A 15907-nucleotide genomic window follows, 5' to 3' on the forward strand; every position below is an offset into this window, starting at 1 on the left:
TCACGTGCGATCAAACTCGGTTAGATAAGATGGGCTGTCTGAAAATTCAGTTGTTTGTTTTGGACGACGATGATCACAAACTCTCCTTAAGCTGCATCTCATCTGAATTCCCTGGCTTGATACATTTCATATTTATGCGGCGCTGTGTCACAAAGGCGTATATTTTTCTCCATCGATCAATGTCAACCTCCTCCCTTCCACCTTCACCCATCCCTCTTCTAACATCTGTCGCATCTTACAGACGATGGCGGCAGAAAGCCTTCGATGAGGGTAAATCTGTGGGCTTCGTGCCGACCATGGGAGCTCTTCACGACGGGCATTTGTCTCTTGGTGAGCACATCCCACACACACTTTTTTTTGAAGTCTATAAATACCTCCTTACTAATCTCGAACCATTCGATTCAGTCCAAAGGTCATTAGCCGAAAATGAGCTGACAGTTCTTTCCATCTTTGTGAACCCAGCCCAGTTCGCTCCGCATGAAGACCTTGCCACGTACCCTCGCACCTTACCAGGAGATTTGGAACTCCTTACAGCACAGCAGGTTACTGTGGGCGAGGCCGTGAGGAAAGCCTCTGCTGTATTTCTTCCCTCGGTCCAAGACATGTATCCATCGGGTATAAGCCAAGATGTTTCAGCACAAAAGGGAGCATTCGTCGAGATGAAGGGATACGGACATCAGATGGAAGGCACAAGCAGGCCAACATTCTTCCGAGGCGTGGTGACAGTTGTAACCAAGTTATTCAATGCGGTCCAGGTGAGATGGCCTCTCCACAAGATGCAGCTTAGCTTGACGATGACTGTAGCCCACGAATGCGTATTTTGGCCAGAAAGATATCCAGCAAGCCTTACTTCTTCGGAGACTCTGCAAGGATCTGCTTTTCCCACACCCCGAAGCTGACCACGTCCATATTGTCGCCACGACCCGTGACCCGAACGACGGCCTAGCTTTATCGTCCAGAAATGCGTATCTCTCTGCGAATGAGCGAAAATTTGCACCCGCGCTTTACAAGGCCCTTCAATACGCCGAGTCCGCGTGGTCGAATGGCGAATCCAAGGACCGATGCATTTCAAAAGCTGTCGCTGTCATCGACGAAGTAAAAGTACAGGCTGCTATAGACGGTGTGGATATGCGGCTGGATTATATAGAGATGAATGATTCGGAGACATTCGACGTTTTGGACGCGTCTTCGAACCATCAGTTGGCAGGAGATATACCTGTGATTCTGAGCGGTGCGCTATGGGTTGGGAAGACCAGGTTGATTGACAATATCGTAGTTGGTGACCTCAAACGTATAATAAGATAGCTCGCAAATAGATGCCAAGGCAAGATTATTAAATGCTGAAGCGCATCCAGAGTCAGGCTACTGTCCAATCCATTCGAGTTACCAAGTCACTTGTCTTCTTCACCTCCAAACCTTCCGCGATCGCCAACCACCGTGACGATGGCACATTCAAAAGTGATGCTAACGAACGGCACTTTACCATCCGCTCGACTCGACCGACTTTGTGCAGCACACCCATTCACTCAGCAGGTATAGTATTGTCTTTGTACTTTTTTGAAGCGAAGTGCTTGACACTTCCTCAGCTTGACATCGTGTTCCCTGCTTCCGATGAACTCGAGAAGGCGCTTACATCCCTGAAGCCCACATACTGTAAAAGACGTTGTACGCTATCGGAGTTCCTTGATTTTGCCTCCAAGAGTCCAGGCGGGTAAGGAGAGTCTGAATCGTGCCTTGAAGAAATACTGAGATGGTTCTGTTTTCTGTTCGAACAGGAATATAACTGCACTGCCATCCACTTCCGAGTGCGTCGATACATGGTGTATCGACCCTAGAAGCGTCCTCACCCTCTGCGTCTCAAAGTCATTGTACGAGCAACTCGGGTTGATTGGGAAGAGACTCCCTTTCAAAGGGTGTCCTGAGCAGTACGGTATGTCACTCAGGATTCCAGTTCATGCACGAAAAAGAAGTGATCGAGACCTAGCGCAGTGATACGCATACCGGTTATGCAAGAGACCGTATCTGTTGCTGTACGTGCGAAGCAAAAGGCAGCTCTAAAACTCTGGGACGAGCTTCGGGAGAACGGGCCCGGGAAATGGGAAGTTTTGTATTGTCAAGCAGGTATGTGTGTAAGATGGAGATCGTGTGTTCTCAACCAGCTCATTCTGGTGTTATTTGAGGTGTACACCCAGTGATCTCCGAATCGCACGAGGGGGTGATCGTTCAGCCTCGAATCTGTCGTTCGACCGATATACATGTCCCAGTCCCGGCACTTGCTCCCTTTCCAGATGAAAGCACAGAGGATTGGGATGAATATATCGGTGACCTTTTTGAATGGGTGGGCATGGCTTGCTTAGGAGCTCAAAGGTTCGAGTCTAAGCGTTACTTTTTTTCAAACTTGTCCTACGATACGATAGACTCAAAGCGAATGACCGTGTCAATCCTTACGTTGCTGTCTATGAAGTTCCCGCTCCTTCATATATTGGCGACGTGACACAGATAAGATGGGCGGCTTTCCTTCAGCAATCGTTCATAAAAGATGCTCTGGACATGGTGACGTCAGACATTTTGAAGCTCGATGATGTTAGAGAATTGATGATTTGCTGCGTAGGTCGCATTTGGCATCTGCAACCGATAACCACGCGTTCGTTGCAATGACGAGACACGGTTGTTGCACATCACCTGTTGGCGCCATCCCGTTGTCCTCGGCTCCTGATACTTCTTTCGATACGGCCCGAGATCCACCTCTCCGAGTACCGGCCATCAATGCGGAGGACAGCGGCTGTTTCATCCTTGGTCCAGGTCAAAATGGAAATTTTGTGCTTGCAGAGAGTATTGGACATTGGGATGCTAGATGGGGCTGATCTCATTACAAATTGTAGGTAGCCGAATTCATACAGATGTTTGATCGCAATACATGATATGAACGATGTTGCAAGCGGATGAATCGAGAGCATCAGGTCTAATCTATACGAATCCGCTAAACAACGACTATAAAAAGCACACGATAGTAGAGCAAATGACGCGGGTCATTTACGGCCATTGTAATAGTGCATAAGTAATGGATTAGCTGAGTGTATGAAGCAGGATAAAGATTACGTGGATTGTGCACGCTGGAATGCCTTGAAAGTCAAAATGAAGGAAAGGAAGAGGTTATGAATGAGGGGATTGGGACGGTGTATTGATTTACAAGTTAAGCCACGACGTCTCGGACACGAACGAGTGCGGGGGAAATATGAGCATGAGACATGCGTGCATTATTGTTAGGGAGAGGACTTGTTCCTGCTGGCGAATATGTCTGGTGATGAGACGCCCAAGAGTAAATACGCGGTGAGACTGTGGGGGGCGGTGACGGGGAAAACCGAGAAAAGGATGTGTAGCGTGGCGGCGGTGTCGAGGATAGATGCTGGTGGTAGAACGAGGAGAAAGATAACCCTTCACCAGATGAAGAGTGCTGGGAGTGTGTACCCGGAACAGGGATGGGTGCACTGGGGGTTGGAAGGGGGAAGTTCACCTCGAGATTCATGATGTGTATGATTGAAAGATATTGTGTGGCTGCGTGGAAGGTACTGGTTGTGGATGTGCGTCTAATGGTGCCATGATATCCCGCGAAGAATCGATCTCTACTGATTCGTGCGACACTGGCGGGTCACTCTGGACTTCGCCATGGATGTCATGAGCTGCGAGATGAACTCGGACGGGTGTTTCCGGCTCTGTTGTCTGCCTTTGGTAGGCCTGAGCAATGTACTGGGCTAGGCTATCACCCCCGACAGCCATTGGACTGTCACGTTCGAGATGACTACCCTCGCCGGTGAGGTCTAGTCTGATAACCACGGTCTCTCTGTCTTCCTCCGTCTCTTCTTCATCTTCCGAGTGTTCTACAGGCACGTGGTCAATGAAGGCCTCGTAAACTGCCTGGTCATTTTCAAAAAACTCGTCAGAGTCTGGATCAAAAGCATTGATATATGACCATTTTTGGTATGGGAGAGGAGTCTCTGGCTCTCTGATGATAGGCTCTGTCTGGAAAGCCTTGGAGTAAAGAGGGCGACCCATTTTTGATAATAAAACAAGTAGAGATATATAAAATTTGAGGGAGAGAGGGTATACACGGAGGATGATGCGGGAGTAAGTCCAACTTGAAGAAGACGCGTAAAAAGCACGCGCTGCATCCGTTCTGGGCTTTAATTATAAGGTCGTCATGGCCCTGTACAGAGTTTAGGGCAGGTGCGGACTTTGACGGTAGCTATGTACTCCCGACCGTCCGACGTCAAGTTCCCATCGGAATCGTTCTCTTCAAGAAACTCTGATTGTATTCGATGATCAGTTATAGCCCTCTTCTTTTTTGAATAGCTCCTTTTACTTTCGGCACACCGTAATGAAGCTTTGAAGTTCTGGAAAGCGGCCATGCAGTCTGATGCCGAATGTTCCATGACTACATAGTAGTATGTATGTCGTGCAGTACCACTTCAGATCCCGTGGTTCATGCTCGTACTTCACATGACCGGCACCTTCGAACGACCGAACCTCCGAGGCTCCGAGTCCGTCTCGTCGCAGCTTGACAGGTGGGCGTCAGTTTTCATTCCTATCGCGGGTAAATCCGAGCTTTCTGATCGCGTTTCAGCAGCTTCTCGAATTGTGGAAGTCCCTTCCGAGGCTCGACTTCGAGTATGTAAGTCTTCAAAATTACTCTTCCATGCGCCGTCAGATAGGCTATCATCTTTGTCATCTCCGACCAATCGACCATATAGATGCTCGGGATTTATACGGCATCCCCGCTCGGTGCAGGCTTATTGGTAAAGATATTATTGGAGCACGGAACACGTCGATTTTGAGGGATTTAATTGTCTTCTACTTGGTAGGAACGATTTTTTCTATTCGGTTTGCCTCAGATCATGGGTGACTGACTTCTATTCGGTGGCTGATCACGGGGTTGCGGCATCCGTCTGTCAAACCAAGTAAGACCAGCCATATTAATCCTAGCCCGTCCTGCGAGATAGTCTAACGCCGGAGGATTCTGGAAGGACAGGCGCAGAACCCAATTGGTACTTATTGGGATGTACAGCCACAAATCATCAGACCCCTATCATACTATGGGCGTATCTTGCCACTGATCTAGTGTCCTAGATAGTACTAGATAGTTAGCCATGTTGTAGATTGGAAATGGTGAGTTGTTGCATCAATCTAGTGCTAGCTTGTGGCTTGTGTTACAAGTTTACAGTAGACGGGCCAATCATTGTTTGTACACATCGCTTAATCTATCAGAATTTCTGAGAAAACACATGCATTGCAGACACAGTCTGGACTATGGACTGCGGGAATACTACTGCAAGTGCGACAATGATGGTAACAACATGGCAATAGCGAGGACGACGCGGACATGACGACGGCAGTAATGATAACCGTATCCTGTAAGATGGATCCGGAGCTGTGTCACGACTAATTTGGACTTCTTGATCGGCGTCAAGTAGGCTAGGTGGGTGGGCGCTGACTTGCAGTCTCGCCGCCATCAATACCAAGCGCGAACTTGAAAGGAGCACGAGGTGAAGAAGGAAAGTGAGGCAGAGCCGGTGGAGTGCGTACGAGATGGAGATGGAATAGGTGGTACAAGTCGGCTCTTGGGAGTAAAATCTGGAGGGGGTGACGTGGAATGGCTGCGACAAGGATAATCTTCGTCTTCGACTCCCTTCATGTGTTTGATGGTGCTCCTACGCGAAAGGAGAGTATACTTTGTGGTTCGTGCTAGGCTTGTTGGATTGTGCAAAGTAAAGGCTATACATTGTAAACGAAAAGCTAAATAACTCTAGTTTCTTTAGCCATTTTCACGATCACACAAGATTTTCAATTTTGTCCTTATAGATGGATGTAGCTCCGCCACTCGTAGGTTTTCACTGGGCATCAAACATTAACGTATCGTTACATCCAGTCATAAATCACGTCGTAAGTTACATTGAGGAAAGGGGAAAAAATCCAAACCGTTTACAGACCACAGTTTTCACAGAGTGTATCTGTACCCACTCCATTCGTCTCCCTTTTCTCTCTTCGCATCTTCAACACTTGCGAACCGACCGTTGACTTCAAAGCCTCCCTCACGTCCCTCGATGACTTCATCTCGCTCCCCGCGGTCCCGGCGAGCGTTCTCCCGTTTTAAGAGGAACCTGAACACGACCGTAGCGATGAGACCAGTTCCGATGTACATCAGCACGAGTCCATGGCCTAATGGGTACCAAGGCGTCTGGGTTGCACGGTAGACATTGGAACTGACGGCGCCTTGCAAGTTGCCCCTTAGTTGATGTCAGTCGTGGATCACGCGCATCCCAAAAATAACTCACCAGCTGATAACCATCGCAAGAGCGACACTACGCTTGTATGTTCCCTCCGAGTTGTTGGACATCCAGGCACTATCCCCGATCGGTCAGAAGGGAAAAAATTATTGGTGGATCACACTTACACCGTGTTTGCTGCGGAATCGGGTGCAATCAGCATTAATGCTACGGAAACAATAGAAAGAGCGCCACTCACGAATGCAAGGGTAAATACCGCTACATTGTAATTCGTCAGGCATGGATCAACTGTGTCGTAGAACTGACTTACCAAGCAGATAAAAATACCGCAAAGTATGACAATGCGGCGTTGCGAGAGGCAATCAAGATAATGTATCCCACAGCAGCTGTCAATGTCCCAGATAGCGTGAGTGACATTATCACTAAAAGGGCATACCATGCAAACTTACCGATGGAAAGCAGAATGCTAGACACAAAAACATGATGGTAAGAGTGGAGCCGCGGTGTAGCGAATGGTAAACGCACAAGTTATACATCCCACGGTTGCCATACCGGTCAGCAAGGAAGCCGACGAGGCAAGTAGATATGCAAGCGAGCGCATAAACAGGGACGGTTAGTAGATTCGCTTTAGTTGCAGAATATCCTGGGGACAATCAGTCGGTGAAATGAATGTCACATCTCAGAGTATGAGAGCATACCGAGCTGTTTCGCGGGAGTTAGCACATGCGATTCACAAAGACGTAACGTAAAACCATAGACTTACTTGGCTAATGATACTCGGCAAGAACAATGCGAATGCATACAAAGGCATGTCAACTCCGGCATAGACAATCACTAAGACAGTTTGTTAGCGGACGTAATTTGCGGATCAGGTGAACTTGCTGGCAAGGTAGGTTTTCCATTCGGTCAGTGCCTTTCTGATGTGTCGCCACTGCATCTTCTCTCCGGCAGCACTAAATTGGGCGTCACCCTGCAGGCGACGAATAACAACTGTCCGCTCGGCCTCAGAAAGGAATGTTGCGGTGTCCGGGAAGTCAACGATAATCCAGTATGAGACAGCACCTGCCGCGATGGTAACAAGGCCCTCGATGATAAAGATCCACGCCCAGGCAGGCTTTCCACCAATCCCATTCATCTTGGCTATGCCGACCTGCACAACACAAAAAAAAATTAGTAGACCGCTTGCTGGCTGTGATTGACACATACAGCGAGAAGGCCACCGAATGCGCCGGAAATAGTCGCAGCCGAGAAGAATATGGCAGCGCGGATACCAAATTCTGAACGCTTATACCAGCTGTACACCCACCGTGTTACATATCAGGAAACGCTTTCGCATCCAGAACGCTAGTCGTACGTACCATGAGAGATAGTAGGTGACTCCAGGAAAGAGTCCTGCCTCGAAGGCACCAAGCATCCATCTCATAACTAATTTGAGGGAAATTTTAGTTGTATCCGAAAATCACTAGGCGATGTACCAACCTAGTAGGCCGCTGTAGTTGTGTACTAGGCCTTGCACCGTCTGTAGAGGACACATGATTAGTGTGATCGGATCTAGAGAATAGTGTTAAGAATGCACACCATCATAATACCCCAAAGAACCATGAGCAGCGAAAGCCATACAGATGGTTTTAGACGCTTCAAGACGATGTTGGAGGGTACCTGGTAGAAGGTCAACTTGCGTCCATTAATCCCAAGTTCACACTCACCTCGAATAGTGCGTAGGATATGAAGAAAACCGTCAGGCATATCAAATACTGAGTGTCAGTTATTTTTAAATCTGCCTCCATGTCGTACAGCTACGAAGGTATCAGATCCCATGGAAGTGATGCTACAGTCGATGCATGCTCACCTTTGCATTTCCAATACTCGTTCTGTCGAGGAAGCAAAGTAAATACAGAAAAGATAACCATGGTACAGTCCGCATATCAACTTTTCGCATTAAAGCGCGCTCGTCGATACCCGAAACGTCGACATGAGGGTTATAGAGCCCGCCTTCGGGAGCGGCCTTTCCATCCTCGACATGGACCACATCACCTTTCTCCGAGATGCTGGGTGAAGAAGACAATGTCATGGTATATGGTATATGATGTCTTCAGACGATGGGTGGGGTGGCAGTAAGGAAAGGACCTCAATTTGAAAGGAACGGACTTGATGCAGCCTATATAGGCATCATGTTTTCTCCATGATGGAAATCGTAATGGCGCATTTACCCCACGGTCACTACCCGGTCACTCTGGGTCTCCCCTGATCTGTCAGCCCAGACTCCTGGAACATATGAAGATGTCCGATCCGGTAAGTCTGAAATCATTGATCCAGTAAGCGGGTCGCGGCTCATATCTGTCAATAGGCCAATCACGGTCCTTGTTTCAGTACGATCATCCTGGGGAATGTGCGACCATATTTCCAGAGTAGTCGTTTGCAACCGTTGCCATTGGCTTGCATTCTGTCGAGGCTCCCAGAGTTCATGTTCATAACCGACTGCACGCGTGACGCGTGTGATGAGTTCTAATATTATATAATCTTTTTGGGAAAAGCTGCCGACCTTACTAGTTGTGGCTTGGATATGAAGACATCGTTAGACATTGATATTTGCGCTCTCTATAGAATCAAAAATGACATGGTGACCAACGTCCCAGGTAGGCTGATATAGATTGATCTGGAAATCTCACTGCTAGCTAGTAAGTACAAGTCAGATTTGCCTTTCCATTCGATGTAAATATTACTTGAGTGCGACAGCTCAAGAGATGACTCAGACATTAATATTATTGACATGGATATCGTACAGGCGTGTCGACCAGGGCATGTCGTGTGATCGAGACACTGATATCTAAAATTTTCAACAGTGGGGATGTCCCCCAGTCTCAATTCACAGGTGAAATTTCCGATCATTTTGCCATATTAAAAATTGAATCGCTTATGCATATGACACACCCCGACAACTGCTTGTCGCTAGACTGGTGACCAGCCTAGCTTGGCGCAGCGAAACCACGTACTCCGAGGTACTCTTGCAATTGCTGAGGATGTGACAGAAAAAGCCTGTCGTAGGTTCCTGTGCCTAGGTTATAACCCGGATCAAACAACTCTAGAACTGTAAATCCCCAAAAGGAAATCGTTTCGTTGAGTACTGGGGAACCACCATATGTACAGTTACAAATCCTAGCCTTGGCGCGTAAACTCCATCGTCCTAAATTTGACCTTGAGAACTAGAAATGCACACTTACACACGCTCACCGCTGGCATAACTGGATAACTGCAGACTCTGTTCATTTCGATGTAAAGGGAAGACACCAATGTAATCTCGTACTGCTAGTTCTCTTAGAATATGCTTAAGTAGAAGGGAATATCAAGGGCTCACACGTGTCGCAAGGATGGTATTCCAAAACGCGCAGAAAACTTGGAAACCGATGTGAATATCAAGTACGTGTCAAATAAGCGGACAACGTGTTAGAAAGCACGCACAGAACCCTACAGAACCTGGAAAACATGTCGAGACCAAGAAGGGATCATGTGCGCTTGACTCAACGTTTGAGGCACGCATGGTCACTGCTGTCAATTTTTTGGCGAGCCAAGGCCAGCATGGCTTCGAGTAGCACCCCCGTACCCTTGGTACAGACTCGAGGGACGGAATGGAGCTCCGTGCCCAGCGACACTAACCTGTCAACTATCGTCATGCCAGGTGCCTATATCATACTGATGTCAAATCTTCGACGGATGAAACTCGTACTCACCAGCACTGAGACACAACACCCTCGGCGGACTTTTTTGAAATGTCTGTAAAATCTGACTTGCGGAGACTGAAGTTTTGGTTCGAATATGAGTATGGGGTCAAGAGATATTGCACTGTCAGCCCCTTCGATCGAGTCTCGGTTATGAAGAACAGCTGGTGACAGTCAGTCTCCCCTACTCCAACCACGGGAAGGAAGACAGGCGCGAATGAGATTACAGATGAAAGAAAAAATTATTATCATTGGAAATAAGATAAATCGCATATACAAGCACACCCAAGCCTTTCTAGTGATGAAACTCAAGAAAGAGAACGGATGTGGATGACAGATGCACCGGCCACAGTAGTGTTGGCTGTGTTAGCCCAGATTTCTCGCACTGACAATCGGACTCTAGCACCCGAAGCGAGATATTAATCTCGCACAAACCGATCGCTAATTGCGGGGAAACGCTCTTGATATATGTTTTCCCGCGCCGTAAGATCCAATCGCAACCCCTCTCGTCTAGTTCCCAGTAGGGAGCTTTTGTGACATCTTGTCATTGTCAAAGCCCCCGCTCATCATAGACTCGTCTTCTGAAGCCGTTCATGATCCTCCAGCCATATCCAAGAGCCCTTCTATGCTCTTACCCAAATCCCCTCCGTTGGCCTCCAGTACCCACTCGCGAACCTCTGGGTCCACTCCTGGAAAGATCTGGGCTAGAGTAGCACGAGCAGCAGCGCTCGCTTGTGCATGCGCACGATCGATTTCTGCTTCAACAGCAGTAAGGTCGAGCGAGGGAGTGGGCGTACGAGATATATGTTGGCCTACAGAAGGTGGTTGAAGGTGCTGTGGAATAGCGTTGGGGGGAGGCAATGGTTGGGCAGGACCAAGCGCAAGTGCTGGCTGTACATATGGCCCTCCAGAACCAGGTCTACTTGGGGTTTCGTCGGCTCCGTACAATTGTCCCGTGAACGTGGGTGGTGTTGGGACGGGCGACGTACGGCGGACGCGGGGCTTATAAGGTGTTTGCATGGGCGCCTGAAGTCCCTCACTGCCTGCCGGTGTGTGTGGAGCACCACCAACAAACTGAGCGACCTGGTCAGGATGTGACCAATGTCTCTCTCTCTCTTCTCTACCAAGCTCAAAGGGCGCGAACGGTCCGGGAAGGTAGCCCATCCTCTCATCTAGTGCTTCGCTAAATATACGACTGATGGCACCGAGAGGTTTAGATACCACATCCCCGGTTTTCTGCAATAACTTCCGAGCATCCTCACCAATCTGTGATATTCTGGGCTGATGATGGAACAGCGAGAGCGAGCGGTTGTGCAGATTCTTCTCCTGCATGTGGAGATGGACGCGGGGGTTGATTCGGGGTTTGTGAGCCTTGGGATATAGTTGGTGAAGAAGGAAGTGACGGAGGGAGTGTTTGGATTGCTGCTTCTACATTTCTGTCAAGAGGAGTAAGTATGAATCACGAACTGAATGCAGGTTGTAAAAACCTTTCAAATTCTTCCTGTGATATACTAGAGAGGGAGGTATGATCCATACTTTCAATGAATTGTACAGCACCCATCTGAGAAGCAAGAATTAGCACAAGTGATCGACAAAGTAGTCATAGACTGACGAGGCTTGAAAGATAGTAACCCGCCTCGCTTTGTAGTTTCTCAGGATTTCGAAAGCGATTTATAAACCTTTGGAAGATTTTATTAACTGCGTTGGGTTTGCACGGTGGAAAAAACTTGTACATACTCGACATTCGAAAGCAAATGCTCAGGGTTCGCCTTCAAGACCACGTAAATCAGTATCGGCACAAAAGAATCTGCACCTTCGTCCTTGCGTAAATGTCGTATTAAACCTAGATGACATCCGAAAAATGTGAGCGTGCCGCTGAGATGGGAAGTGAAAATGCCAACCAAAGATAATCTTGCAACAATTCAGAATGCAGATGAGTTTATCCCGTGGAGCCTTGTAATGATTCACTTTGCAAAGTTCTGCCACCATTTAGAATCTGACGAACTGGTAAGGAAGACGAACACGACATACCCTGTTGAGCAAATTCTAAAAATCCACTGTTGTTTCCATTTCCATCGTTATCGTCGGATTCGAGTTCAAGTATATCAAGATGTCGGGGTCGTACCCAGCTGAACAACGCAATCCGTTGAGATAGCACGCGATCGCGTTCGAGGTCATCAGCTGTGACTGGTCGGGGTGGAGTAAGGAGAGGAAGACAAGGCGTGTACGTGTATTCATAAAGCCTGTTCATCACCAGTTTCTCCATTCCTTCCATCGCATTGTCAAATTCTTCCTCCGTCGCATTTCTCCAAATGTCTGTTTCCCGCATTTTCGTGGCAATGAACTGATAAAAATTTAACGTCGTCTTAATTTCGAATACAATTGAAGGCACATACGCTCAGGAAATCATTGATTATCTTGATCTGGTCGTTGACGGTAAACGTCCGTTTCGTAAAGTTGCTAAGAAACCTGTAGAGCAAAGGACGCCGAAATGAGCTTCTATACTATACAGTGTCACTAGACGCACGATCGCACGTATTTGCCAAGTGGTTCCGCACCCCTAGACTTCATCTGATCGAGGAACTTCTGGAAGTTGAAAGAAGGATCTTTATCTTTGCGTGGAGACTCTGACCCAGATGGCGATGCAATAGCTGGAGTCGCGGACCGGGTATCCGGTGCGCTTTGGGTCTTCAAGGCAGAGAAATCAAACGGAAGAGGGATCTGCTTTGAAAGAGGTGATGGCGCAGTAGACTGAGACTGTTGCTGCGCAAATGAGGACATGGTTGTAGGCGAGGGAGTGGCAATGGGTCTGGCCGCATCCATTGACAAGGGCCGAGGGCGCGCTCTATTAGTCACGCTAGGAATGGAGAGGGTCCGAGCTATTGCAGCGAGTGAGGGGAAGCCAGATGAGGCAGAAGTTGATGGTTGTGGTGCGGGTGAACCAGATCTGGAAGAAGGACCATCGCGTTGAATATCCTTCGAGGCAGACCTGGAGTGTGCTCGACTACTCGAACGCGATGGAATTCGGGGAGGTGGTGGATGCCCTTCTGAGCTAGCCCATGCCTGGTGTGCACTCAGCTCGTCCTCGTTTGCAAAAGGATCGAACTGGGTCAAAACGTCCTTGCTAACACGCACTTGATGATCGAGAGTGTCATTGTTTAAGTCTGCTGGTGCAGCGAAAACAGATGGTGCAGGGGCGTTAATCGCCGTTGGATCTGGGGTATGCGCGCGCTTCAATTCAAGCTTCGACTGCTCCTCTGACCATGGATTCTGGGCTTCAGTAATAGATGGGATGGCAGGAGTCTGTAAACCAGTAGGAGGGCATGAATCAAGAGATATGTGGACGGAATCAAAGTCGGACGTTAATGTTGAGTTTTCCTGAGCGTCGAGCATATCGTGCTGCTGCTGGATGGCTTGCCTGATGGAAACAACGTTGAAGTTAAGGGTGGAGTGCTCGTAAGTAAAGATACTTAGAGCCAATACGGCATAAAGCACAGCACTACACTATCCATAAAAGTCAACTTTAAAGTGCCGCAGCCGACAGTGTCCAAATAGACTCAAGCTTGGTTGGCCGAATTTGCGCAAGTCACTACTCACGTACAACGACCGACTGACAGACGACCTCAAGCTTCAAGCTCAAGGTTGTCACGTATTGGCTTGTACTTACTAGCCCTGGACCTCACATATTCTCTTACTAAGTGCCTCCTAGGCTCCCACGCCTCTTTAAACAAACCGCCACCACCAAGGGCGCAAAACGCTGGTTGTGGGCAACAAAGCCCTAGGCGGGGCATCTCGGATCTCTGTGGGCACCTTCTCAATCATATTCGACATGTGTTGCGAGCCTATGGAGCGGATGAGCTATTCATACCTGCTCGATTCGCACTCTATCATAGCCACGAGATTTCTTGAGGCAGCGACCACACGTCCGTCAGTTTGGGTTTCCCCTTATGATAATGGCGAGCTTCGAGGAAACTCGCTCCACAATTCCGAGGTGAAACCCAGAGTTTCAGCCTCTGAGCGCGGTTTTACACAACTTGCAGCACTAGTAGTCTTGCATCGTAAGTTCTTATTCCATGCAACTTCGAGTCGTCAAGTCACTTCGAACCTTGAATATTCAACAGTTCAGAAACACTTCACTCATGGCATCCATGGCTTACGCTCAGTGTAAGCCGCAACTTTGCTGGTTTTAACTCGCTAGTCCGTCCGCAAAATTAAGCCGCAGATATCAGTCACCTCCTTGCTGACGCGGCAACACGACCCAGTCAACAACCCTAACGCACGTGTCAGACTCATATTTAAATTAGCGGTCTTTTTTGGACGGTCCGCTAGTTTTAAAATGAGATTGACTGATCGACATCACAACATTCTAGAGTACATGTGAGTCCTAATACACTCCATTCTGTGGGTTTGAGACATGGGGTTATGATGATTTTAATGGTCCCGATCACCGGTTTAGGTTCTCATCGACGTCCTCACACATCTTTCCTTACCTTTCCTTCTCTATGCAGGCTGAGTCCTGATCAGTCTTTCGTCGACGTCCTCCGTGCATCATTCCTTCTGTTTCCTCCCCTCTCCAAGCAGCCCCACTCCCGATCATTACAGTTTTTCGTCGATTTCTCCGCATGGTCCTGCGTTTCCTTCCCCATACAGCCCCAGTCCCGATCATTACAGTTTTTTTGTCGATTGCTCCACATATTATTATTTTTTACATTTCCTTCCCCAGATCCAATCAATACAGTTTTTCATCGATTCCTCCACACGCACCTCCTTCTTGCCCTTTCCTTCTTTTCATTCCCCATACCGCTCCAGTCCCGATCAGCACAGTCATTCACCGACGTCCTCCACGTGTTCTTCCTTCCATTCCTATTTCCTTACCCATCAGTCCCGATCATTTCTTTGTCGACGCAGCGACGTCCTTCAACGTTCTCCATATGTCTGTCCTCCCCTTTGCTTCCTCATACGGCCTTGACCTTTAACTCCGCACCCAACCTCCACTTCGCTGATCGCCGACGATGCCACGACGACACCAACACCACTCGCTACCCACTTGTAGGCGCCTGCATGTACATTTGATCTCGACCTTCAAGGGTGTTGACTGATCAGAACAAACCAGAAGTAGAAAGTTTCCTAATCGGGTGTACTAATCTCAGTTGATATATCCGCTTCTTTTGTCTACTTACCGCCTCTTACCACCTCGTTCCTGAGAAAACAACTTTCGACAAGTGACTCCATGGCCATGGTGCTTTTGTACCTTTTGCAGGGTACCCGTGTATGTATGTAGGTGTGTTTTGGAAATGCATTTGTAAGACTTCTCTTCGATAGCGTCCCGTACACGGAAGTTTAATTATTCCCTTGACAGTGCATCCTTCTTATGTTTTCAAGCACTTCAGGAGAGTGGTCACTTATTGTAATGGCGTTGATAAGCAGCAGATGGGAAAACCCTGCAGGCAGGCACGACAATATTCAAAAACAAAAGCGCGCAGGGTCCTATCTGTTTCTATATGTCTGTCGCAAGCAAGCAAAAGACACGCATGTTACGGCCAGTGACAGTCGATCATTGGAAGCGGAATTATTCGCCAAATGTCCACTGGGATTCAACCACTCGATGGGGCAAGATGGGGCGGCGAAAGTAATTGTACGGGTACCAGGTTGACCGTTGTACCCGTCATTGGATAACGATAAGTCGCGACCTGTCGCTGTGGTGATCTGACTGCTGTTATCGCGGAACAAGAGAGGCGGACCGGAACAAGCAGTAACCGGATCCGTAAGTTAGAATAATTGTTTAAGTCATAGTGTGTTAGAATCCTGTTGGTCCGCTGTAACGATTATTGATGTGGTCCTGTGTTGGCGGGGCGGACAAATTAGTTTGGATGACGAGATCCGGGGGAGTCACGCAAGAATGCCTAACAT

The 15907-nt window shown here is 48.2% G+C and overlaps 7 protein-coding genes across 7 annotated transcripts; 4 read left to right on the top strand and 3 right to left on the bottom strand.

Annotated features, from left to right (window-relative positions):
* Window positions 1-64: 64 nt before the first annotated feature.
* Window positions 65-1366, top strand: DFJ58DRAFT_778378 (Pantoate-beta-alanine ligase). Its single transcript, XM_041389620.1, has 3 exons — window positions 65-330; window positions 406-755; window positions 805-1366. The coding sequence occupies exons 1-3, from the start codon at window positions 135-137 to the stop codon at window positions 1303-1305; spliced, it is 1047 nt and encodes a 348-aa protein (XP_041245803.1). The 5' UTR covers window positions 65-134; the 3' UTR covers window positions 1306-1366.
* Window positions 1352-3193, top strand: DFJ58DRAFT_269533 (ribonuclease P 40kDa subunit-domain-containing protein). Its single transcript, XM_041379582.1, has 7 exons — window positions 1352-1533; window positions 1587-1711; window positions 1776-1930; window positions 1990-2121; window positions 2181-2367; window positions 2418-2558; window positions 2612-3193. The coding sequence occupies exons 1-7, from the start codon at window positions 1444-1446 to the stop codon at window positions 2862-2864; spliced, it is 1083 nt and encodes a 360-aa protein (XP_041245804.1). The 5' UTR covers window positions 1352-1443; the 3' UTR covers window positions 2865-3193.
* DFJ58DRAFT_778383 (uncharacterized protein) lies at window positions 2842-4196 on the bottom strand. Its single transcript, XM_041389621.1, has 2 exons — window positions 3571-4196; window positions 2842-3514 (listed from the first exon to the last, which is right to left on the bottom strand). The coding sequence occupies exons 1-2, from the start codon at window positions 4051-4053 to the stop codon at window positions 3194-3196; spliced, it is 804 nt and encodes a 267-aa protein (XP_041245805.1). The 5' UTR covers window positions 4054-4196; the 3' UTR covers window positions 2842-3193.
* A 1665-nt stretch (window positions 4197-5861) lies between these two features.
* Window positions 5862-8740, bottom strand: DFJ58DRAFT_778386 (major facilitator superfamily domain-containing protein). Its single transcript, XM_041389622.1, has 16 exons — window positions 8131-8740; window positions 7988-8077; window positions 7860-7940; window positions 7761-7800; window positions 7640-7706; window positions 7488-7575; window positions 7164-7431; window positions 7047-7115; window positions 6995-6999; window positions 6807-6925; window positions 6731-6747; window positions 6592-6667; window positions 6520-6539; window positions 6449-6458; window positions 6330-6398; window positions 5862-6281 (listed from the first exon to the last, which is right to left on the bottom strand). The coding sequence occupies exons 1-16, from the start codon at window positions 8350-8352 to the stop codon at window positions 5993-5995; spliced, it is 1530 nt and encodes a 509-aa protein (XP_041245806.1). The 5' UTR covers window positions 8353-8740; the 3' UTR covers window positions 5862-5992.
* A 1008-nt stretch (window positions 8741-9748) lies between these two features.
* Window positions 9749-10205, top strand: DFJ58DRAFT_778389 (uncharacterized protein). The gene has a single exon (XM_041389623.1). It carries the CDS (start codon window positions 9765-9767, stop codon window positions 10056-10058), a length of 294 nt encoding a protein of 97 aa, XP_041245807.1. The 5' UTR covers window positions 9749-9764; the 3' UTR covers window positions 10059-10205.
* On the bottom strand, window positions 10206-13483 carry DFJ58DRAFT_681830 (uncharacterized protein). Its single transcript, XM_041383227.1, is given in 9 exon segments — window positions 10206-11278; window positions 11292-11433; window positions 11485-11558; window positions 11610-11676; window positions 11735-11840; window positions 11899-11976; window positions 12029-12341; window positions 12394-12466; window positions 12525-13483. 9 exon segments carry the CDS (start codon window positions 13388-13390, stop codon window positions 10589-10591), a joined length of 2409 nt encoding a protein of 802 aa, XP_041245808.1. The 5' UTR covers window positions 13391-13483; the 3' UTR covers window positions 10206-10588.
* An 809-nt stretch (window positions 13484-14292) lies between these two features.
* On the top strand, window positions 14293-15226 carry DFJ58DRAFT_269659 (uncharacterized protein). The gene is made up of 2 exons (XM_041379583.1): window positions 14293-15060; window positions 15111-15226. Exons 1-2 carry the CDS (start codon window positions 14420-14422, stop codon window positions 15139-15141), a joined length of 672 nt encoding a protein of 223 aa, XP_041245809.1. The 5' UTR covers window positions 14293-14419; the 3' UTR covers window positions 15142-15226.
* The last annotated feature ends 681 nt before the right edge of the window (window positions 15227-15907 follow it).

This window comes from Suillus subalutaceus (genome assembly GCF_016647625.1).
Source record: "Suillus subalutaceus strain FC151 chromosome Unknown DFJ58scaffold_31, whole genome shotgun sequence".
Taxonomy (NCBI): Eukaryota; Fungi; Basidiomycota; class Agaricomycetes; order Boletales; family Suillaceae; genus Suillus; species Suillus subalutaceus.